Here is a 26123-nt window from a genome sequence, read left to right on the forward strand (position 1 = left end):
TTAAGAAAGTACTTTAAGCCATCCCGACAGCTCTACAGCACAACACAATGCCGACGACAACTAGTACTTGCTGTTTGCATAGCACATTTACTTTACTTTCTGTCCACTGGGCTGTTTCAGTCCCACTTCTTCCACTCTACTGCTTAACCACAATTCCAGCACAGCAGTCCACCAGACAACAAAACATGAAAACAACCACAGTTACTCACCTTTAACCTCCTAAGCGCAGAAGACTTCATAAATGCTGCAAACTATTGTCGGCCAGCAGGATCACCATCAGATCCCTGCTCTGCTCATCTATTGAAGAACTTAGCCAATCCAGCCAGAACGGTAAACTACCTTCACAACGAAACGTTCATTCCGCATACCTTCACTCCGCATACCATTATCACGATAGTACCATTACTCCGCAACACTATAATAACGCATGCCATTACATCTTATATGCTTTTACCACGCATGCTTTTACAACGCATGTTTTTAATATTTATGTTTAAGGTAAGTATATGGTTTTAATAGGGGGTATGGGGGTATAGGGGTATAGGTTTTGGGGTTCAGGGGTATTTTAAGGGTTTAGGGTGGGTTTGGGTTTAGGGGTGCTGGGGTATTTTTAGGGGTAAGGGTGGGTTTAGGTTTTGGGGGTACAGGGGCATTTTTAGGTTTCAGGGTATGTTTGGGTTTTGGGGTACAGGTGTATTTTTAGGTGTAAGGGTGAGTTTATGTTTTTGGGGTACAGAGGCATTTTTAGGGGTAAGGGTGGGTTTAGGATTTTGGCGTATAGGGGCATTTTTAGGGTTTAGGGTGGGTTAGGGTTTAGGGGTGCTGGGGTATTTTTAGGGGTAAGGGTGGGTTTAGGTTTTTGGGGTACAGGGGCATTTTTAGGGTTCAGGGTTTGTTTGGATTTTGGGGTTCAAGTGAATTTTTAAGGGTAAGGGTGGGTTTAGGTTTTTGGGGTACAGGGGCATTTTTAGGGTTTAGGGTGTGTTTGGGTTTTGGGGTACATGTGTATTTTCAGAGGTTATTTTGTGTTTGGGGGTACAGGGACATTTTTAGGGTTCAGGGTTTGTTTGGGTTTTGGGGTGCAGGTGTATTTTTAGGGGTAAGGGTCGGTTTAGGTTTTTGGGGTACAGGGGCATTTTTAGGGTTTAGGGTGGGCTTGGGTTTTGGGGTGCTGGGGTATTTTTAGGGGTCAGGATGGGTTTAGGTTTTTGGGGTACAGGGGCATTTTTGGGGTTCAGGGTTTGTTTGGGTTTTGGGGTACATGTGTATTTTTAGGGTTTAGGTTGGGTTTGGGTTTTTGGGGTGCAGGAGGTATTTTTAGGGTTCAGGATGTGGGGTACAGGTGTATTTTTTGGGTTTAGGGTGGGTTTGGGTTTAGGGGTACAGGGGCATTTTTAGGTTTCAGGGTATGTTTGGGTTTTGAGGCACAGGTGTATTTTTAGGGGTAAGGGTGGGTTTAGGTTTTTGGGGTACAGGGGCATTTTTTGGGGTAAGGGTGGCTTTAGGTTTTTGGGGTACAGGGGCATTTTTAGGGTTTAGGGTGGGTTAGTGTTTTGGGGTGCTGGGGTATTTTTAGGGGTAAGGGTGGGTTTATGTTTTTGGGGTACAGGGGCATTTTTAGGGTTCAGGGTTTGTTTGGGTTTTGGGGGTGAGGTGAATTTTTAGGGGAAAGGGTGGGTTGGGATTTGGGGTGCAGGGGAATTTTAAGGGATCAGGGTGGGTTTGGTTTTTAGGGTTCAAAGGGTGTATATATATATATATGTGTATATATATATAAATAATATTTTAAATAATAATTAGATATGATATTTTATTAAAATATATATAAATATAGATATACAATATAAATATACTTATATATAAATATATATATATATATATATTATCTACTGGCGGTCGCCAGTAGATAGTTATAGTTAGGACCCTGTTTCCATAGGAAATCCGCAACATTCTATTTGGAATAACTTTGGCGCCGGTCGACGAATCCTCGCGAAATTTTCACAACTAATGGGGCGCTCCGCTCCGCTCCTACCCTGAAAGTCTCGGGGGGATTCGTCAAGCGGGGGCTGAGAAAAAAGGGGGGTCCCAAAACACGTTTTCCCCATGCATTTTTCCATAGGACCTTTAGACACAGCTACAGCCCGAACGGCTGAACAGAATTACTTGAAATTTGGCAGAGAGGTAGTCCTCAGGTCAAGGAAGTGCCTTTTGTAGGTCTGGTGTAAATCTGTTCAGTAGGTCCTGAGAAAATAGCATTTAAATCAATATATATATCTGTAAGCCCGCTCCGTGCGCTTACCGTAAGCTTACCGTACGCGTACGGTGCCGTGCGCGAGCTCAATTCTGATTGGTGGTTACATGACTGTAAACATTCGAATCGGTCGAAATCAGGAAGTGTCGGCCGCCATTTTCTGTCTCTCGCACTGAGAAACAAAGGTGGGGAACGTGAAACGGGGGCAACAAAGAGAGTTGCAGACCCCCTAGTGTTTGTCAGGGGGTCCAAGAAGGACCCAAAAGTACGAAAAATAAATGTAATAATTTTTAAAAAAAATCGCGGGGTACGCGTACGGTAAGCTTACCGTACGCGCACGGCAAAAAAAAGTAAAAAAAAAAAAACAGAAGTAACAATCACATTTATTAAATAAATTAAAGGACCCACAAGGGAGAAAAAAACTAATGTTACTGCGTAAAAAAAGGCGAGGCGCGCACGGCATGGACTGCGCAACGTGGGCGCTCGGTGCGCGAAGCGCACCGAGCGCCCACAGCGAGCGCACGGTGCGCGAAGCGCACCGTGTGCGCAGGGTGTGCGCATAGTGAAAAACCAGGAAAAAAAATAAAAAATAAATACATAACTTAGCATTTCAAAAACCGTACAAATTCACTGAAAAAACCATAGGTTTCACACACGTTATAGTTAGGAATTATCATTTACAAAACCTTGCAAATTCACTGAAAAAACCATAGGTTTCACACATGTTATAGTTAGCTGTACATTTCACTCGTAAAAAAACAATGAAATTCCACGTTATAGTTAGATCAGATAACTATAACTTGCGCGACCGCAATCCACAATGTGTAATTTCAGATGTCATCATTGATGTCATGAGTGATGTCACTGACCAGGTCATGAGTGATGTACTATGTGACGTCATCAGCAGTTTATTGTGGGCGCGCAAGTTATAGTTACCTGATCTAACTATAACGTGGAATTTCATTGGTTTTTTACAAGTGAAATGTACAGCTAACTATAACATGTGTGAAACCTATGGTTTTTTAAGTGACATATATATATATATATATATATATATTTTTAGGATAAGTACTTTTACTAAGTTTATGCCTTCACCACGCATGCAATTGCGTTGTAATGGCATGCGTGGTAAAGTCATATGCGGGGTAAAAGTTTGGGGAGTGATGGTATTGAGGAGTGATTGCACCCGCGTTATAATAAATGCGGAGTGATGGTATGCGGCCTAATTGTTTGCGGGATAACGTCATATATTCAGCCAGAACAGTTAATAACTCTGGAAACAGGAATTTTCCCAAAGAACCTCTTAGATAAAACCCTTTCTAAAAAATAACAAAAAATCAGGCCTTGAAACAATCGATCCTATGTAATAACTGGCCAATTATGGCCTGTTTCTAGGCAAAAAACTACTGAACGATCAACCTCAAAACAAATATCTACTGAAAACTAAAGGGATTTAATCGGAGTAGCAGCGCACCTGCTAATTCATCTCTCCTTTGTCTTTAATAGTGTTCATCCTTCTACACTTCTATGGAGACTTGACAACATTATAGTAGTACAAGGAACATGAACTACACTGGACTACATCCTTTCTATTTGACGGATCATGATCTCACTTCCTCCCTTTACATCAGCACCATTCAGTTTGAAAAGTGGTATAATGAAAGGCTGTATCTTTGCACTCCTCCTGTTGAACATTTACATCAGCCCTATACCAGACCTAATCTCCTCCTTCAAAACCAATCATTATGGCAATAAATCATACATAAATGAGATAAGTCTTTTGAGTTTAACTTTTGACTTTAAAGGACAAAGCCTCCAAGCAGTCAAACAATGGATGGTATCCTACCACCTCAAACTAAACACAGAAACCAAAATACTCTAATGAGGCAAATTAATCAAAGATCACCCATCAACAGTATGGGCTCCACAACTAGGCCCTCCACCAAACAAGTCAGCCGAAGTAAGGAATATAGGGGTACTAATGGACTGCAATCTGTCACGCATAACACCAGTTATCCAAGACTCCAATTGAAGCTTATACATGATCAGATGCCTACGACAAATTTTCCCATAGCTAGGTTTCTGCTGAAAAGTCCAAGCCATCATCTCTCGTACTCACTCACCTAAACTATGTCAATGGCCTATACTTTGGAGGACGGCTCCTCTTAATTCACAAGTTACAGAGATTCCAGCAGGCAAGACTTCCACTCAACATCCTCATTCATAGTTGTGTCTTCACAGGATTAAGTTCATTACTCTGCCTCCCGGCAGCCACACGTATCACTTTCAAAGCAGTGCGCATAGCACACCAAGCAATACCTGGGACTGGACCAACCTTCCTGAACAAAAGCTTTGCATCTACAGTCCAGCTAGACATCTACATTCCAGTATACCACCCGTTGATAATATCGGTCGCGACAACAATTTTATTTGACAGCTCTTCAATAACTGCCTGGTACATTCCTGTGTGATGCAGCTCAATAATGGGATCAGAATGGAAAATCCTCAATATGACGGCTAAAAATTGATTTATTTTTATTTTGCTTAGTACAGATATGCACGGCAATGCAATTAACAGGAGGTGATATTGTCAACTCAATGGTACACACTAAATCTGTCTTGGGCAAAGGAAATGTACTGCAGGAACTGAACATGTGACTTTCCAATCACAAAACCACATGTGTTAATCTACTAAAAGTAATATTTTGTCAGCTGTACACGCCTCAATCATGACCATTTTAGAATGTTCTAATGGGTAGCCTAAAGCCGCAATTTCAGTCAACATTGGGGAGGATTGTTTTATCTCAATATACAAGATCAAATATATCGCAAACACATTGTCCTGCCACAGATGGAATTCACAAACAGGCAAAAAGGGTTGTTGTCTTGAAATAATTGAGAAAACATGTCCAATGTGCTTGATATTGTAATCTTAGATGTTAATGTACTCCCTTTTTCATAGATCGCTTTCCATAGCTTATAAACAGTGTCACATCTACAAAAACATGTTATTTCTAATTGTATCAGGATTTGTCCAATATATTTAAAATGTTTCTTATTTTGGTTCAGAGGATATTTACTTGAGTGTTAGCACGCCCCCCTCCTTCCCCAACAACTCTTGGGTGTAGTAGCACACTTAATTGGGGCTAATAATATTTGCCACTTCTTGGTTTGAGGTTTCAACCCCTCACATGTGTTTTTGAAAGATTGGTGACATAAGAACAAAGCAGTAAATCACCCAATGTCCTGCCGAACTTGTTAGATTGTACTTTTATTTTTACAGAACAACTTTTGTTAAAGCGTTGCGACTGCACAAAGGCCAAGGATCCTTGACTCAAGCATTTCAGAAATGGTTCTCATCTACCAGGGAAAAGGAAAACAAGCATTGGCAAATCCAATAGGTCTGGCATTGGCCACCCTTTTGGCAATTCTTCTTTTGTTTTTGCAAAATGTTATTGTTCAGGAAGGTGCTGGACCCTCATTAATCTAAAAAAAGTTGGTTAAAGGCAAAACTGTATTTTGGTCTAAAAAAAGCACACATTACCACATTAGTCCTTGTTACTGGAAGGAACTACTGTGTGTCTGGATGTGTTCCTTTTGAAAGGGCAGCATGCCATAACTCATAGTGAAGTTAGCCAATGGCTGAAGCGGGCTGATACAATGTTCCTTGATAAATGTTGAAATGAGTGGAAGAAAAATATGAATTGCACAACCATAGACTAGTGGATACAGTGTTTCTATAAGCCCCGATAAATAACTAGGTTACACACATAATTTCAGTAAAATCAAAAGGTCTTGAGTAACACAGACTTAAGAAAAGCCACTCAGTTTGGCAGTGGAAGCCAGCCCCTTACCCTCGAAAAAGAAGGGAGGAAAGAAACTAAGAAGGAAAAAGAAAGAAAGAGAGAAAGGAGAGGAAGAAGTAGACAAAGTAGGGGAGAGAAAGGAGAGAAAGAGACAAAGAGAAAGTAAGAAAGAAAGTAAGAAAGAAAGAAAGAAAGAAAAAGAAAAAGAAAAATCAAGGAGGGAAAGAAGGAATGAACGAAAGAAAGTAAGAAGGAAAGAAAGACAGATCAACGAATCAAGGCAAGAAAGAAAAAAGATCAAAGGAAAGAAATAAAAAAAGAAGGTTTACAGAAAGAAAGGAAAGAGGGATCAAATGAAAACAGAAAGAAAGAAGGGTCAAAGAAAGCAAGAAAGAAAGAAGGAAAGAAATAAAGACGGAATCAAAAGGAAGAAGAAAGAGAAATCAAACAAAATGTACCTGACTAATTGGGATGCTACCCCTGAGCTGGGGAGGGGAAATGATCATTCAGACCAAAGGTAGGCACGAACATAACTACCGAGGACACTGGTGTAAGACCAGGGTGAGGGTCCTTCTGTTGTGAGGTCGCCAGTGTGAGCTGAACTGGGGTTTAAGCTAGCAGGCAGAGGCTGTGGGCTGGAAGGCTGAGCTGCAACAGATCAAGGGGGACTCTGAGGGTGCTACCGAGCACAGGCAGATATCCCCAAAAGGAACGAGTGGGTATTAACCCTGGGCCACCTGGGAGGGATTTGGGGAGAGGGAAACCAGGGGTGCTGCTATCTGGCTTAGCAGGCTCACTGGGGTAAATCATTGTTTCGAGGAAGTTGTTGGAAGCGGTCGAGGAGGGCGCCCCAAGCCGCTGAAATCAGTTTCTTACGAAGGTGCCGAACTTCTTCCTAGTGCACAACCTCTCCCTCAGCCCTCCCCATTTCCGCAGGGCACCGTGCCAGATAGACACCGGAGCGGCGGTTCATTCCTGCACTGTGAAGTAAGGGCTCTCTAAGCTATCAGGAGAGCCCTGCTGACGAAGCGCGTTCTCACCCTATACCGCTTAAAAAGGCCGAGGGCGCACGCCTCCCATTATTCAAGGTCAGTGAGCTCAGTGACCTCCAGTGACACATCATTGACGGAGCGCCAATAGGAGAAGAGCGCAGGGCAGGACCAAAACATATGCTGCAAATCAGCTGATGCCAAACTGTAGCGAGGGAAGCAAAGGTGTGCAGAGAGGAAGTAGTGGTTAAGTTGCTCAGGTGTCAGGTAGGCCGGGTGTAGGATAGAGAACTGGATATTTTTGAACCAGGCATTTCTAAAAACTCGCTGGGGAAATTCCAGCGCCTGATCCCACTTGGGGCCATGCAGTGCACAACCTATATTGTCCTATCATTTGCCCCACCGGGCAACCAGTGGAGTCTGTGTGTGCTCCCGTATGACCCTATAGATCCACATTATCGGGTGATGCCCTACTCCCATGTGTAGTAGAGTCTGTATAATGGAATGCGTTTTAGGTTCCTAGTCACATGTGGACCAGAGGACAAGGCATGTGTTGCATAGCTGCCTGTACATGAGAAACTGTCCCAGAGGGATAGCAAGTTCAGAGATAAGTTGGTCAAAGATTAGGAGATTGCCTTCTACAAAGAGGTCACCGACTTTGGTTAGGGAGTGCTCATGCCAGCTCTGCAAGTCAGTGGCGGATAAGGAACCTGGAAATCGTGGAAGGCCCTGCAGAGGAGTGCTGGCGCATACAGCAGGACGGGACGTGTGAGTTAAGAGACTCTAGCCAGACACTTGTGGGCAGTCGCAACGGCATGACTTGTGGGTGGGGGCTGGGAGGCACGGGAGGTCACGCGGGGTGGCGGGGGGGGGGGTTAATTTTAAATTAAAAAACAAAATGTTAACTTACCTTCACCGGCCTGGTCCGGTCCCGCGTCGTCTCTGCTCCACACAGGAAGCAGGCAGCCTCCCTCCCCTCCCCTGAGCCAATCACAATGCTGCAATGGCAATGTTGTGATTGGTTGGGACGCCGACCACACAGGACTCTTTGGGGAAGCCATTTTCTCCATGTAGGCTGCATGCAGCCTACATGGAGAAAAGGGAGAGTGCGTATGACTGGTTTGGTCGGCCCTTGGGCCGAACAAACAGTCAGCGCCCTCAGAGTGAGCAAGCCTCTCCTTCCCTGTCCTAGAGCAGGACCGCCCACTGCCCCCCGCCTGCCCCCAACCAAACCCTTCTGCTTTCTTGCAGTGCGAGAAGCAGAAACATAAAATGGTATTTATAATACCATCTTATGTTTCTGCTTCTCGCACTGCGAGAAAGCAGTGGGGCGATGCTCCTCCACCCACATGGAGGAGCCGTCCCTGCTTGTGGGCAATCATGACTAGCAATGACTGGAGCGTGATTTTGGGGAGCAGGAAGTTTTGGAGCATGGATGGCCTGAGGGTACTGGATCCATCGCAAGTCTCCCCCATGTGTTGCCCCGCCAGCCACTGTGAAACCCACTACAACTGTGCTGCCTTGTAGTATGCCTGGAATGACGGGGCTCGGAGTCCACCTTTGCCTACTGGTAGCTGCAGCTTCTTCAGCGCAATTCGATGGCACTTATCTCCCCAGTGAGTTCTCCCAGCAGTGTGCCTAGATCCTGGAAAAAACGCTGTGGGGGGTTGAGAGGAGTGTTTGCAAAATAATAAAGCAGCCTAGGTAAGATTATCATTTTGACTTGGGCTAGTTTCTCAGTCGTAGCTAAGGGGAGATTTATCCTGAAATGGACTTGAGATTTTAGGGCGGAGAGGGCTTTTCGCAGGTTACCTTTATACAGATTGGCTGGAGAGTGGTAGAGGTGAACCCTAAAATAACAGACAGTGACTCTTCTCCAAATGAGGAGAGTTACCTCGAGTCGCACTTCAAGTGGCGCTGCCCCATGACTGAGCGGGTACATGCACGACTTGACCCACTTGACCCGAATGCCTGCCACCTGGGCAAACCTGTGATGCATGTTGTGTACGGGGGAGAGGTCAGAGCGGGTATCGCAAAAGTATAGAAGCAGGTCATCCACAAAGAGACACTGTATGGGTCACATCATCAATGCCCCACTCTCGTGGCAAAGCCGAATGTCATGGGGCTCCATAGCAATCACAAGTAGCAGGGGGAACAGAGGGCAGCCCTGCCTAGTGCCTCTGCCAACGGGTAAAGGTGGTGATGAGACAAGCTAGACGGATTCTGGAAGTGGGATTAGTGTACAACAATTTTGTGTACGCCTAGAGGCGATTACCCACTGCAATCCAGAACAACACTTGGAAAAGATAATCCCAGGAACACGATTACAATATCCCGGTCGCCAATTCATTTAATGCACTTAGTTCTGTGGACTGACCACCACCTTCGAGGTACGTGGAAGGAAGGGCCATGAGTATGAAAGGGGGTCAGGCAATGGATGGCTGTAGTACGGAAGCAGGCCTTCACAATTGGGTGCATGGAATTGGGTTAGGAGTAACTGTTGTTCCCCTATTACCCCAAAGTAACAGCTCAGTAGGAGGGATAACAGAGTCAGGTATTCTAGACACGGTAGCATCTCCCTCCTCTGCTGCCTGTGATCTTCCTGAGGTTTGTTCTCCTCAAGCAGCGACACGTAGATCATTAGTAGGGTCTTGGAATGTGGCTGGACTGGGGTCTAAACTCCCCAATCCAGAGTGGGGAGAGCTTATGGATAGCTACGATATATGTTTGTTTCAGGAAACTTGGCTACGGTCCATCCCAGTGAGGGTAGGTTACGCGTCCTTCCATGCACCAGCGGTTCAAGGAGCCAGCGGAAGACCTTCGGGGGGGTTAGCCATCTGGGTTGCCTCTCATCTTGGTTGTTCAGTCAAGACCATAGATACTCACTGCCCAGACATTTTATGCTTAGTGCTTAACTTCTCTGCTGGCTATTCGTTGGTAGTACTTAATGTCTACTTACGTCCCTATCCCCTCCAGATGGGCTTATCGATTTTGGGTGCCTTAGACGCTCTTTTACATTCTCTTCCCCTATCGACCCACAAAATTATAGGTGCTGATTTTAATTGCCATTTCGAACCCCTTCTTGGGATCCCCTCAGTGACCTCGGATGAGGATGAAAATTGTAAAATCCCTGACTGTATTATGTACCCGGAAAAACGTCTATTGCCTCTGGCCCTTGAGATTAATAAGGTAGTTATTTTACATTCTCTGAGGGCCTGTAATGGTAGACTTCTTCCCGATGTCCTGGGTTCACACACCTTTAATAGACCTGGGAATTGTTCGACAATTGATTATATTTTGGTGAATGTGGATTTCTGGGAGCTTTCTCTGTCATCCCTAGGGTTGACAGTGATCATAACCTACTGTCACTTGAACTAGCTAACAATATCGGGGGTTGTAGTGTTTCTAGGGGTTTAGTAACAACAACTAGTGCGAATCTGGTCATAGCAGCAGGTGGTAGACGCATCAGGTGGGCAAAAATTGCGACAGAAGTATCTAAGCTGGCGGAATTATACCGCCATGTTGCTTGTTCTCTAGCAGAGGTCTCCCACCTTTTGAGTCTCAATGGAGATCTTTCCAGTATTATCTCCCGGGCCTGCAGTCTATTCACAATAAACTCCTTAGTTCTATGGCTGGTTATTTCTATAGCACCACCACACAGAGGCCAAGGACAACTAAGAACGATCATTGGTATAATAAAAGTTGTAGGTTGGCTAAGAGTGCCTTGATTAGGGAAGTAAAGTTGGGCACCCAGTCAAGCATCAGATCTGCGAGGGACAACTATAAAAATCTGATGACGGAGGCAAAATCCGAGTGGGAGGACTCAAGGTGGTTAAGTATTAAGTTAGCCCTAGATGCTCGAGATTTCAGGGCATTCTGGAATCTTGTTCGAGATGGTTCGGTAGAAAGTCCATCTGCAATCATCCCCAATCTTAGCAAAGAGGTGTGGCTAGAGCATTTTAAGCCCCTCTATTCGCTTAGTAACCCCGATTGCGGAATAGATCTAGTTACCCAAATCAACGCTATTCCTATAGCCTATCCGGAACATGTGGACACGGAGAGCCGATCCTGCACCCTTCTGGAAGTCGAGGTGGCTCTTAGCAGCTTATCACTGGGGAAAGCCCCGGGCCTTGATAGGATCCCAGGTGACTTATATCGAAGTGAACAAAAAATCTGGGCTCCCTACATTTGGGTCTTTTTTAATGCTATTTTGCAGGGCCTTGAGATTCCCCACACTTGGTTAGGAGCTGAAATTATACCTATCCACAAAAAATCCTCCCCCTTGGACCCGGCTAACTATCGCCCTATTAGCTTGATCGATGTTCTACAGAAACTGTTTGCCCGCATGCTCTTAACAAGATTACAGAGTTGGATGGAGGAACATCACATCCTAACTTCTCTTCAAGCGGGCTTCCGAGCAAAAGTTTCCACTACTGACCAACTGTTCAGACTACAGTTGGTCTATTGGAAGACGGTTTCTATTGGTGCTGGCAATTTATACTTGATTTTCGTGGACCTTCGGTCCGCGTTTGACATAGTTTAAAGAGAGAAGCTTTGGGCCTTACTACTGGAGATGGGCACCCCCCTTACCTGTGCCATCTATTTAAGCGAATGCATGATGGAACATATGCAAGGGTGAGATACGGGAAAAGTGGGGAAATTTCGGGCCCATTCCCGGTTGAAAAGGGCGTGAGGCAAGGGTGCGTTTTGGCTCCAACATTATTTTCTCTTTTAATCAATGGGCTAATTGATCATTTATTGTGTGTTAGTAATCTGGATTCCCCAAGGTTAGCGGGGCGTAAGATACCTGCCCTAATGTTCGCGGATGACACGCTTTTATTGTCACAGTCATTTATGGGCATTCAGCGTACACTAGAGGCATTTTGCTCCTTTTGTAAAATAAGGAATCTGGAATTGAATATATCTAAAACCAAATTCATGGTCTTCGGCTCTAGTGCAGCAAACTGTCCTCATCCCCAGATGGAAGGAATTGTGTTAGACCGAGTATCCACATTTGATTACCTGGGGATAACCCTCAATGACAAAATGAAATGGGGGTCTCATTTGGCGAAGGCCAATTTGAAGTTGACACAATCCGTGGGGGGTATTTTGAAGGTTTTTAATAACACTTCATGTAAACCTTTGGGCCCCCCTATGGAAATTTATAAATCCCAAGTAAGAGGGGGTGCGCTCTATGGTGCAGAGCTTTGGGGCCATTGTAGTATTGCCCCTTTAATTTTAACCGAGAACAGCTTTATTAGGCGGCTTTTTAAATTACCAATGAGTACCCCTTTAATCCCCCTGAGATGGGATTTAGATCTGGTTCCTATTGAAGGGGTCGCCTCAAATCGTCCTCTCCTGTTTTGGAGACGTCTCTGGTCAACACCTGAGCTTGTGAGCTATAGGCAGGACCTCGGTGATCTCTAGTCAAGGGGGAATTCGGGGAAAATCCCATGGCTAATGCACATTAAGAACCTTTGCTACGCCTTAGGTAAGGGGGACCTGTGGTTGTTACCAGAGGAGTCTTGTGTTTTACAGACTAAGAAATCATTGAGCGCTGCTCTTCAGCACTATCGAATGGAAATTTTACTAAATTCCTCCTTGGGTAGGCTTACTAACACCTTTTTGGATATTAAAGCCAGTCCCCACTTTGAATTTATTTTGGATGTTATCCAGCCTCCACTGGCTAAGAAATTATATATCCAGTTCAGACACGGTTCCCTACCACTGAGGGCTCTAACCCATAGGTGGTCTAGCGCGCTCTGTCCAACGAGTTTTTGTCCAGAATGTGCTGACACCTGTGAGACAGAGTTGCACATTGTACTCTTTTGCCCTCTTTACATCAAGGCAAGAGCAAAATGGATTATCCAACTCTGTAAATCCAGGGGTCTCAGGGATTATCAGGAGGTATTTAGAATCCTCAAATATGATACTACCCCTATGATCGTGTTTGCGATGGCTAGATTTCTCCTTTCCATGTGGTATTCAAGGTGTAAAATAATTAAAAATCAAGAGGCCATAAATTGCTCTCATTGAGGTGATTTTTGTGTTGTAGCGGAAGAACTTTTTGATATGAGATTTGTCCAGGGATAGGATGCTGATCTATGTGTTTACATCCTCATTGATATTACTTTGTCCCGCCTAATAATGTACTCAATTGTGTCCTAAATGCCTATCTAACTTTTAAAACACGTTCTTAATTCTTGATGGATTGAATTATATGTAAATGTTCATCTTTTACCAATTTTATTGTAAATATGTATTTATGTCTTTTTATGGTATCATACCGAAATAAAAGTTTTTGACTGACTGATAATCCCAGGTAAGTGTGTCAAAAGCTTTCTCTAGATCCAATATCAGACAGGCTGCTTGTGGGAACCTCCGGGGGGCTGTTCCATTACATGAAACAGACCACAGATGTTCTGAGACATGATGCACCCGTAACAAAGCCGTTCTGGTCTTGTTGAATGAACTCAGGTAATATCTGCGCATATCTATCAGCCAGGATCTTACCCAAGATGTTATAATCTGCACAGAGGATGCTAGAGCACACTCATGGGTTTATATTCAGAGTTTGCGTTAGTTGCTGCTTCTATTACCATTGTCCTTCCAAAAGGTGTGCTCGCCACAATTTTTGCAGACTAGTCCCAGAGCTGGTGCACTATGGTTATTGCAGAATGCAGATTTCCATACAAACTGTTTATTTCACAGATACATTATGACACAAAGAATGCTGACCAGTCATATAATACAAAACAGCAGAAGGACAAAGGTTGCATTACAGATCAGGATAGCTTACTCAGAATTTATATCCACTGAGCATAATAAAGTATCACTGATTACACTGTAATGAGCCGTCTACCTAGCTTATGAATGTATGCATAATAAATTATCTCACCGACTTTGAAGGATTATATTGTAAATGAACTATCTTACTGCCATATAACGATAACCATAATTCCATTTTCAGATAATGAAGCACCCCAGTCTAGTTTATTTCCCAAGGGTCGCAGTATACAATATTGGATACTAAACCCAAATTACACCCCATCTATGTTTAAATAAAAGCCATACTAGTGTGCTACAAATTAAACATTATACAGGTCGGTATTCTTCCTGGTCAAAGTTTATTAAAGACACCGAGTCCAAGACAAACAATTCTGCAGAATTTTTCACTCATGAATTCACTTTCTATATTATCAAACCTTCTGGTTTGCAAGTAAATAGGTCTAGCATTTGCAAGAGTTCAAGCTATTGGCATTGTAAATGGCAATGCCTTTTATTTATGTGTTTTGAAAACCAACACAAAAAAAGGCATTATCATTTATAATGGCAATAGCTCAAACTATCGCGAAGGCGAGACCACTTTAATGGTGGACGCACTTCTTTCTTTACACGCTGCTCGCCGCATTCAGCTTACAGCGAGCCGCGTTTCATTAAAGTGAAAGCACCGCATGGGGCGCTGTTACAAAATAAAAAAAACATATGTTTGTGAGTTGAATATGGCGAGCAGCATCTAAAGAAAGGGGCGCGGCCACCATTAAAGTAAAAGCACAATACGGGGTGCTTTCACCCCCCCAAAAAAAAGTTCCGGAGCACAGCCGCTATAGTTAAAGTGGGCTGCACAGGCAAACAAAATAAATAAAGAAGTGCAGCCGCTATAGATAAAGGGAACCGGGCGGCATTACCAATAAAAATATAAAAGCGGGCAGCGTGCATCGTTGTAGGAAAGCAAGTCATGGGTGAATAGGGGTAATTCATGAAAGAAAATAGTGTTCACAGGCTATAGACAAAACAGACCGTGTAACAACACAAGTAAAAAGTCAAGTTCTCATGCGAGGTTACAAATACAGACAAGGCGGTACTAAGGAGGGACTACTAAGCCTATCCATGAATCAAAAGCAACAATTAGAAAGGACAGTTACAGGAGCCAATTGAAAGGATGGTAGGAAAATAGGCGGAGCTTCAAGTCCATACCAGAATACAGCATGCCTCACAAAGTAACACATGCGCTGCCCAGGCTTGACCTAAACAGGATAACTTAATACAGAACAGTTTCAAATGGACACAGTCTGGTATGCTGTGAAACAGCAGCAGTGAGATAAATAAAGGCTACTCCAAAAGGAATTTACAACAGCATTGGCAGGAGAAAGGAACAGCTAAAGCTGGAATTTGTCCTGTGCTCACATCAAAGGCATCCTTCTATCAGATAAAGCAAGACAAAAGTAATTATAAAGTAAAAACAAAAACACTGGCACTACGGAAGGGAACCACCTTGTGTATGGATGTGCTCCTTGTGAAAGAGCAAAATACAGTCACTCCAAGTGAAGTTAACCAATGGCTTAAGTAGGCTGAGCTATTGCCCCATGCTATATGCTGTAGTGGGTGGAAGCAAAATGTTTTTGAGACAACAGACCAATGGGTAAAGAGAGGTGGCTGAACGCCCCTTTAAGTAGGTATATTATACATATAAGTTTCGTAAAAATAAAAAGGTCTTGGCTAATGCCACACCTAAAAACTGGCTATGTAATGTAGGAGAGTTGGGTGTGCGACTACGAAGGAAAGAAGAAGCAAAAAAGAAAACAAATATAAATAGAATCAAGAACACACTGCCAGCACGAAATTCAAGATGCCAGAACAAATTATAAGAAAACAACAAAAAAGACACATGGAAATGATCTGATGCAAAATCGTTAGTTTATATTTCTTTATGTAGTGTGACTTAAAAAATGTTATTTTATATTTTTTGTGCCAAGGATAAAAGGTTGAGAGCACTGCAATAATGAATATATGTGCCACACTGCTGTCCCTGCTGCAGCTCTAAGAAAAGCCACTGTAGCACCGATATCACAGGCAACTGCAGATCAATGAAAGCAATTGTCTTAACAAACATGGTTGATCAGTTGAAACCAAATGCTTTGATTAGCTCTACATAAACAAAAGAATAGATTTCTCCATCTGGGATGTACATTCTTTTTCTAAAAGCAATTAGCTGTTCAATAAAGCACCAAATTCTGTCTGGCTGACTGCAATTAGATTATTTTGGCCAAAACTGTAGCTTGCACAAGCAAGGCCGGACTGGTCATACCAGGCATCAGGCGTTTCCCTGGGAGGGTGGGGGGCGCTTTTGTTACTGGGGGGTCAATTTTGTAGTATAACAGCAGTTTTAAAAGCATTGAAGAGTTATTTGTATATCCAACAGTTTTCAGGCAATACTAAAAGTGCCAAGGTAACTCTGGTGATTAATGTACCTGCTGATCGGAGTTTTGTCTAGTGGCAGTTTTGACTGATTTAAGGTAGCGCAGAGGGTGAATGTGCTTGCCACAAAGAGTGTGTACTATGCAGATCACAGAACAGTATTTTGTGTGCATAGCTCAGTGGATTACTCCTTCTGTGACATACATCCTTTTGTTACTGTGCAGTTCATAAGTTACAATCGCAATTTAGGTAGAAAGTTATGTTTTTTTCCCAGTCTGTCATTATCCAAATTTTGCGAAAAAGGGTGTGTTTGGGTAGAAATAAATTCTTATTAGTAAAGTCCACCCTAACTACTGTGCTACGTTCTGAAGCCTGAGTTTTTGCTTCTCCAGAGTAAGCACTCTTAAAAATGCCTTCCAGTATGGATCTCATTTGAATCCAACACCTTGAAGTCCCCCTTGTGTTATGTAACATTTTCTATACACTGATTTACACATGTATGATTCATTGTCTCTGTATGTGTGTGTGTGATATAAGAGCTCTGACACCCTACACTGGTATGAGGAGCGCTATAAAACAAATAAAAATACATGTGAGAGAGGAGCTATGGGGAGATCGGAGGCACTGCTGAGGGTGATAATGAGAGAATAATTGAGGAGCCCCAATAAAGCCTGCTGTATCCTGGTGCACTGTAAGGTCATCGTTTACTGTCATTTAAAAATGAATGCAATTGAATATCTAATGAAAAACGTGTTGTTGACTGCACCATTTGCCATTTCCCCCCAAATTTTCTTGGGGGGAGAACCCCATAACCCCCCCCCCCCCTGAAGGGGTCAGGCTCAAGCACTGTGTTCGCTCGCTATGCACCTTATGGGGGCAGGGCTGGTCTGACAAAATTTGCCAGGGCTGCTTTGGGTTCCCAGGGAAACCAAAAGCAGCCCTGGCACAAATGCTCAAACTAGCCTCGAGCCCTTCGTCTCCTCGCACAAACTCTCTTTTTCCATCTATCCATTTTCTCCTCTCTGTTTTCTCCTTCTTTGATCGTGCTCTCTCTACCTTCCCCCTGCCCCTGTTCATGTCAGTAGCTGGGTAAAGCACAGAGGCACCAGGAGCTGTCCTAAGCTTCAAAGCTGGCCTCCAAGGGCTCCGGCCCACCAGAGCAATGAAAGGCCAGTCCGTCCGACCTTTTGTGCAGGTTTTGTCCAATTCCGAGGGGAGTAGCTCAGTCAGTTAGATTCGGGGGGGGTGGAACAGAGATTTCCCAACTATCACTGCCATTAAAATTTCAAAATGGAGGAAAATAGTATTACATTTAAAAGGTTTATCTGTACCACAAAAGAGCCATCCAGTCCTTTGTTTATTCTTGGCCTGTTTTGCGTGAGAGGGAAGAGGAGGGGTGGGTATTTACAAGCTCTGCAAAGTTTTTTGGAGACATATGCAAGTGCTATGAGGGCTGCTAATCCAAGTGCAAACCGACCACCGACACTGCTAGCCCGACTGGAGGCCCCTGGACCCAACTACACACACCAGAATCCATTTATTACAGGGGGTATCACACCCCAACCTCCTCCTCCCCCGGAGCTATGCCCCAGCCAATTCCAGGGAGTTTACCACTGCCATTTACCACCTGCTCTGAGGAGAGGGGCATGGAGGCCGGCCATCTGTAGTGATACTAGGCTGAGGGCCGGGCTTCGGGGAACATCTTCTGTTTCCTCATCGGTGCCTGAGGTACTGGATGTGCACAGAGCTGTGACTCTGCCCATTTACCCTGCAGCTCTCCAGCTGTGTACGAGTGGTTCCAGAACCATCCGTTTTGGGTACAGAAACTCCAGACCACTCGTGGTTACCTAAAGCTGCATGCCCTTGAGGATACCGCTTTGGGCAACTCATAAGGGGGCCAGCCGCGGCCCTGCAGGTAAGAGCGGTGGGGCCGGATGGAGGGAGGATTTCGATGGACAATGACGAGGAAAATTCATTTTTTAGTTAATTTACACTCATCTTTGTCGGTTGAAATCCCCCCCACCTGGCCCCAAAGCTCTTACCTGCATGGGCCGCGGCTGAAGGGGACCCGTAGTGTGCTGTCATATATGTGGCGTTCCTGCAGTTCATTGTTTTCTGTCCCCAAGGGCCTGCAAATGCTGTTGTCTTGCCTTACTCAAAAAATAATCAGTGGCATGGGAATGAAGTCTGCATACATTAAGTTGAATATTCATGTGAAAAACCAATATCCGTAATAAGGAAGAAAAGTTAAAAAAGTTGCTGCTCCGTCTAAGTTGAGGTGGAAGAGAAATGTTCCAAGAAGTAATTAATGTGCAGTGTCCTGTGAAATAACTCTGCCTTTGACATTATCAGACATTAACAAATGTCATTAAACAGACTAATGCGCTATATTTGATTTATGAGCTCATAGAGTGTAACTGGTGAAAAAGACTTTATATACTTCGCCAGATTTCAAACTGTATCCTTGAAACAAAGTCCAAAAGCTTATCTTTCTCTTAAAGCGAGAGCACATATGGATATGTTCTAAATAAACATACCTTGGAAATTCAGAGCCACAGAGAGCCTTAGCTTCAGTGCTGATTAATAGGTATTGTTTAAAGCAGATAGAAACAATTACTACTTCTGTGAAAAAGCTTAAGATTTTAGTTATATTACATTTAATTTAGGGTGGTTGGGTCTGGTGTTGGCAACAGGGTATTCATAACCCAGTTTTTGCGGTATTGCTGCAGACAGCTTTAATGGTCCATTGCAGGTAGCATTGCATTCATACTTTGTCACTGTCTCCTTTCCTATTGGATGGCTGTGTGGTCTATTTGTAATCCTGAGCTTGTGTTTTGCTGCTTCTTTTTCTCTACTGTGCTTGTCCCTCCCCTGGATAATTTCGCCCTTTCACCATGTTTGTGATTGGTTGATGTGTTGTTGCCTTCCACTGTTGACTTCATGGAACTACTTTGTTTAAAAAAAAAACATTTTTTTATTGAATATCACTCTATCGGTGTTTTACGCCAGCAGCAGACCAGACCGCATTCTTTTCTATTGAGAGGGCGCATAGAGTGCCGGCAGGAAAACCGCCGCCAGGGGCTCCGCCTCGCCCGGTGCTGGCGAAATTTCTACATTTCAAGGACAGAGATGCAGTGCTCAGAGCAGCCAGACAGCATGGCCTCATCCTGGTGGAGAACAAACAAATAATGTTCTTTCTGGACTATGCACATGCGGTACAGCGCCAGAGAGCCACATTCCTAGACGTCAAGCGTCGCCTGCGGATGGAGGGAATACAATACTCTCTCCTGTTCCCAGCCCGCCTTAAAGTAATGCATACTGAGTCTACCATATTTTTCACAAGCGCGGATGAAGCCCGCGACTGGGTCGATCAGCACTGTCAGATGCCACCTAACGGGTATGAAACAGTCGACCGACGTCCCAGAATGCAGTGCGGCAACAGACGTCGCCCGAAGAAACAGCATAGAAAGGCCACCCCTGAAGGGAAAGTACAGTCCACAGAATCCCCGGACCTAGAGCAGATCGTTGCCGAACGCAGAAGGCCCTGCAGGCTGTGGCGGAGCTGCAGCCATCCTCACTTACCACGGACTCGGATGGTGGTCTCCATTTCTTCTCGTCTGGAGAGGAAGAGGGCTGGATCGGTATCCCGAGCGGCCTCCATAACCCCGCCGTTGGTCACCCCACAAACTGCAGATACACTGATATGATTGGTACCCATTGGGTCACACACGTAAGGCAGCCTAGCACTACATGATACAATGCAACACAAGACCTCTGGTATGCCGCATAGGGTGACCAGAGTTAGTTCACGTATCCCTAGATCACCAGGTGTGAAACAATCCTGCAAATGCCACCGGTGAGTGACGCCTAGCAGCAGCGCGCAGCTGCCCCCCTAGGAGTTCACAGTTCTATTAGAGTGCTAAAATGTGTTTGGACATATCGCCGCTTGCGATAGGTCCCCAGAATTGAGATAGTTTCCCGTCCCCGTTGTTCTCCATTATAAGGTTTCTCCTCACTGCACTATGTATGCAACAGCGTAACGTAGAGGTGCAGCAGATCCCCTGTATTGGGTTTCCAACCCCACAGCATTCTAGTTTGACTACCTACCATACCTTGACCTCCCACCTATCCCGTCACAAAGGGCAGAGGCACCCGCTTATAGGTCTACACTTCTCATTAGGCAGTAACTATTCACACCAGAGAGTTTGCACAGGGGCCCACGAGACCACCCCCCATTGCCGCGCGACCCATCAGCCGCCATGACCCCGCCGACCAATATCAAATTTCTCACTCTAAACGCCATGGGTATCCACACGGCTAGAAAGCGTTACGCTATTTATACATATATCAAGCGCCAGCAGGGACAGGTAATTTTACTGCAAGAGACACATCTAGCCGAAGGGGAACTAGACAAGCTACAGAAGAAATGGCGAGGCACCTTTTGCGCCACAACATATTCAGCATGTGCAAGGGGAACCTTAGTCTGGCCCTGGCCGGGAGTCCCCTTTCTGGAGACTGGCAGGATGGTGGATCCTGAAGGGAGATATGCGTTCTTGGAAGGGTTACTAGATGGTCAACCAGTACTAATAGGCAGCATATACGCCCCCAATACAGAACAGGCAATATTCTGGGAGACCCTGTTGGAAAAAACCTGGCACAATTTACATCTTTCCCGTGGGTATTAGGAGGGGATTATAACTGTTCCTTGGATCTCGCTCTGGATAGGTCTCACCCCCCGCCAAAGCTTCGCAAGCCTACACACAAACAGCCCGCTTTCAAGCCTGGGACATTCATTGGTCTCTGACAGACGCTTGGCATCACGCACATCCAACAACTAAGCTCTACTCTTTCCACTCTATTCCCCATAATCTGCAAGTACGATTAGACCGCTTCGTGTGCACGCAGACGATCCTCCCCTTCCTCCAACACTCTAACTATCTAGGCAGGGTGATATCAGACCATGACGCTCATGTCATGACTCTCAGGCAGCGCCCACCCACACCCCCGGTCCCCACATGGCGGCTCCCCCAGGAATGCCTAGAGGACCCGGTGTTTCAACACGAACAAACAGAGAAGATCCAACACTATTTTTCTGAGAATGCGGGTACCACACACTCCAGAAAACACGAATGGGACGCTTTCAAAGTGGTCCTGCGGGGAGCATGCATTCGACAAATCACGGGGGTGGGGAAAACACTAGAGCGGGTGGTACAAGCAACAGATCAGCAAGAAGCGCAACTGTTTAAGGAAGCGGACAAACAACAGATCCCCCCTGCACAGGTAGCAGAAGCCAAGACTAAATACGCGGAGGCTTGCGCAGATTAGGGACGGTATAACGTTTGGGCATACGCCACTAGAGCCCTCAATGAGGGAAACCGAGCAGGCACCTTGCTTGCCTGGCTCATAAGACAAGACACACAAACGCAACCGATCACCAGTTTCAGAATGTCCGTAGGCGAGATTCTGTATGCCCAAGCAGACATTCTGTCGGCCTTTCACGAATACTATGAGATATTATATAGGGAACCGGCTCAGGACAGAGCAGAATAAATCTACAAGATGCTCGACACTGACGCAATAACACAGCTGACAGAGGAGGAACGGGCCTCCCTAGACAAACCACTCACAGTAATGGAGATCAAACATGCGTTTCGTCACCTCGCCAAAAACAAGGCCCCTGGCCACGACGGCTTCCCCATAGACGTCTACACTACGTTCTCCCAGCAACTAGTCCCACAGTTACACACGGTCTTTAAGGCAGTGCAGGAGACGAAGATGCTCCCCAAGACCATGCGCGAATCCACGCTAGTGATGTTTCCTAAACCAGACCAAGACCCACTGCTCAGGTCCTCGTACCGCCCTATCACCCTGCTGACCGCGGATTGCAAAATACTCTGGAAAATCTTAGCAGACAGACTCACAGAGGTGCTCCCCGTCTGGTACACCCCGATCAGTGCGGTTTCGTACCCAGGAGGAACACCTCCCAAAATATACACAGGTTTTTTCAGATCCAGGAGTGTGCGAGGCAGATTTCCACATGCCTCGTGCTAGACCTCGAAAAAGCCTTTGATACTCTAGCATGGCAGTACTTATTTAAGGATCTGAAACAGGTGGGACTAAGTCCCCAACTGATGGCATACATCCAGCTGCTGTACACCGGGTTGACCACACAGGTTCGAATAGGCATGCGTATCTCACCCCCCATTTCTATGACGAGTTGAACGTGCCAGGGATGAACCCTTTCCCCATTATTATTCGCACTCGCAATGGAACCGCTGGTGATGAGACTGAGGGAAGAGGGCGAAGCATGAGGTATACTGCACGAGGGGCGTACACACAGTGTGTCCCTGTACGCAGATGACCTCCTCATTTACGTCAGGGACATCACAGCAGACCTCACTTCCCTTTGGGCTACACTCACTGAATTCGGGAAGGCAGTGAAGTTAAGAGTGAACTGGGCCAAATCCACTAACTACCCCCTACACCCTGATACCCCGTACTGGGAGATCAATGTAGGAGACGCCACACTGTCCTGGAAGGGGGATGCCCCAAGATACTTGGGAATTAGACTCCATCACACACCTTGAGATCTCCTGGAGGGTAACCATTACAAGTCCCTAAGAGGGTTAAAAACCCTAATCAACTTCTGGAGAATGCTGCCCTTGGTGTTAATAGGAATGGTAGCTCAATCAAAAATGGTAATGGTGCCCCGGCTTCTCTATTATTCTGCAAATGTGCCTGTGAGACTCCCCGCGACCCTTCTTTCGAGAGCTAGACTCCTTATTGATCTCGCTGATCTGGGGGAAGGGCCGCCGCAGAGTGGCTTTGACGACACTACAGCTGCCACGAGACAAGGGAGAGCTGGGAGCCCTGTCCTTCGAGGCCTACTTCTTTGCAGCGCAGCTGCAGTGGCTCTCGCGCTGGACGGCAGGCCAACACCTAGAGGAAACGGAAGCACAGGTGGGAACTCTGGCAATTTCGGAAATAACCCGGATGCTCCTCCCAGGGACCAAACCCAACCCGGCACACCCTCTGCTGGTGAAGGTGGCAGGATCCTGCGTACTACGAACCCATCGCCTCTCCAGAGCAGCATCCATGTACTCCCCATTGTTACCACTAGCTGGTCTCTCTAAGGGTAAAGGGCACTACACAACGGGAGAATTGCGAGTGTGGACAGAGCACGCGCTCACGGAGATAGAAGACCTGTTTACTGATGGTCAGCTGACCTCGTTCGCGGGGTTGACGGAAGAGAGTGGGCTCCCCGCCGGACAGTTCTTATTACACAGGCAACTGGTAGCCGACTGCAGGAAGACGTGGAATCACACAAACGGGGAACCTAAAACACACCCGGTACTACATACGTTCTTAAACATGGAAACACCTCATCACATGGATATCCAAATCGATCATGGAACTAACATGCACACCACTAATGCGACTGCGACTCCAATGGGAGGAATTTGGTCAGGCACTACACGATAAGGAATAGCTCACAGCACTAGAACACCACAAAAAAGTGTCACACAATCAGCGATTCAAAAATATCCAATTCAACATACTACGCCACGCATATCTCACGCCGGCGCGGCTCAAGCGCTTCTTTCCTGCGACACAGTTTAACTGTCCCCGTTGCCACATGCCTGACGCCACATTCACCCATATGTTATGGACATGCTCCACACTGCAAGCCTTGTGGGCGAGAATGCACGCCCCACTGTTGACAGTCACTGGCCTGATAGGACTTACCACTTGGGATGCTAGTGCCCTAGGAATATTTAAACGACACAAACAGAGAAAGGTGGAGACCCGATTTGCAATACTAGTCATACTCCTTACAAAGCGAAGCATTACAATGCACTGGCGATCACCAGACGGTCCCCCAATAGGTGCATGGCGGGGGGCAGTCAAGAAATGGGGAGGAAGACGCCATCAGACAGGAGGAAGCGCGTGGCACACGATGAAACCCCATATCCATTGAGTTGTCGATGCTCCTCCACAGCTTTACACAAGCACAAGACACCCCCACAGACACCCCACAGGCCACCCAGGTGGCGCCAGACCCAGACACACTTTGAACCCCACAAGGACCCCCCGAGCGAGGCCACCCCCCTATTGCCCCGAGTGGAACGCTACACACGCCCTGATGAGGAATCACCTTTTGATGATATCGGACCAGCGAAGATCAATTCTCTTATTCCCTGCCCCATCTCCCTCAATTTTGTCTCCCCAGATTGGTTACACAAACGGATTGTTCCTTCCCACCATTATACATGGACAACAAGGGTACAGTGGTTACACCCAGAAACTAGTCACTCCCATATGTTACCCGATATTCCCGAACAGGCACACGTCTAAGCATCCCTCTTGCGAGAAGATAGGTGACTACTCTGTAGACACGAAGTTATCCGCCATATTACTGTGAACATTGAATGTTATGTTTGAGTAAACTATTTAGGAAATGGATGAACAGTGGACCAAGAAACGTATAAACACACTGTGGGACCAGAAAAAAGAGGGGAAGAAGAAGATTTATTTCAAAAATATATATTTTTATTATTTTTATACATTAGATTATAGTAGAGAAATGTATATTTTCATAAATATTGTAAGAAAAAATCAAATAAATGACATACAATCTTTAGTCATAATAGAGGTACATCTATGATTCCATGTATGGCCTATACATGATGTGTAAAATACTTCTGTTGCTATTTTAGGGACAAGTCATACATACTTATCCATTCACACATGACCTATGTTAAATGATTAAACATATATCAAAACATGATGTTGTCGATATAAGACATGGATATGTGTACCAATAATGGATGACTTTTAACAAACGAAGAAAACTTTATTCATCACAAGTGGAGTAAATAGACATGGTCATGGCTATCATAATTCATGTCTACGTGCGTTTCGGCTTGACGCCATCATCAGGTAGCCATGATGATCTAAAAAAGAGCTGTAGAAAAAATGTGAATGTAAGAATTGATACTGGTCACATGAAGTCTAGGTCCTACTCAATTTCAAGTACATTATTATTAATACATCACATTGGTGTCTTAACCTAAGGGTTTGCTGTTCCTTTCTGTTCTTATCAGTTTCTTTAAAACGTCGTGGTCTCACTTGTTAAAAGATATCTTGGCAGTGGTGTATTTAGTATCAGAATACTTTTTTCCTGCTCCTCACATTCAACCAACCGCCTCCCCTTTTTTTCTTTGTTCACTTCATGGTGAGAATTTTAGTAATTTACAGTAGTTCTTGCTCTGTGACATGTTTTAAACTTTTGTATAACTTTTTAATTAATAATGTACTTGTATTTATGAAAATATACATTTCTCTACTATAATATAATTTATAAAAATAATAAAAATAAATATATTTGAAATAAATCTTCTTCTTCCCCTCTTTTTTCTGGTCCCACAGTGTGTTTATACGTTTCTAGGTCCACTGTTCATCCATTTCCTAAATAGTTTACTCACACATAGTTATTCTCCCTGATTTAGGAAATTTATTCAGGGGTACCCCTAGTGTTACATACAACAGTGAATGTTATGCAATGATTAAAGCTATCGACTGAAGTACACCCTGTATGGTATTTGTAAAATCCAATAAAAAGGTTTATAAAAAAAAAATAATAATCACTCCATCAGTGTTCATGTCTTTTTTACCAGAGAATACTCGCATTTTCATCTCTTCATCTCCCCTGGGATTTCCCTCCTTCCCTCTCTATGCCCCTTCTCAGCATTCCTGATGGCGTCCTGACTCCTTCCTGATCCAGTAAATGTCCCTCTCCACACTCCCCATGTACTGTGCCTGACAAAAAATAGTTTTCTATTCTATCTGAGTCACATTGCATGACGCAACGTGTCTAGT

The 26123-nt window shown here is 44.9% G+C and overlaps 1 protein-coding gene across 2 annotated transcripts in view; it reads right to left on the reverse strand.

Moving 5' to 3' along the window:
* STK24 (serine/threonine kinase 24) overlaps positions 1 to 26123 on the reverse strand; it is a 672269-nt gene that overhangs the window by 251709 nt on the left and 394437 nt on the right. The window contains exon 1 of one of the 2 annotated variants that reach the window (XM_085622113.1): positions 6516 to 6613. The exons of the other annotated variant lie outside the window; for it this stretch is intronic. Coding sequence (XP_085478239.1) covers positions 6516 to 6563 — 48 coding nt within the window. The 5' untranslated portion in view covers positions 6564 to 6613. Of the gene's footprint in view, positions 1 to 6515; positions 6614 to 26123 lie in introns of those variants that run through there. 2 annotated transcript variants of the gene reach the window in all.

Source organism: Triturus cristatus, chromosome 8, assembly GCF_964204655.1.
Source record: "Triturus cristatus chromosome 8, aTriCri1.1, whole genome shotgun sequence".
Lineage (NCBI taxonomy): Eukaryota > Metazoa > Chordata > Amphibia > Caudata > Salamandridae > Triturus > Triturus cristatus.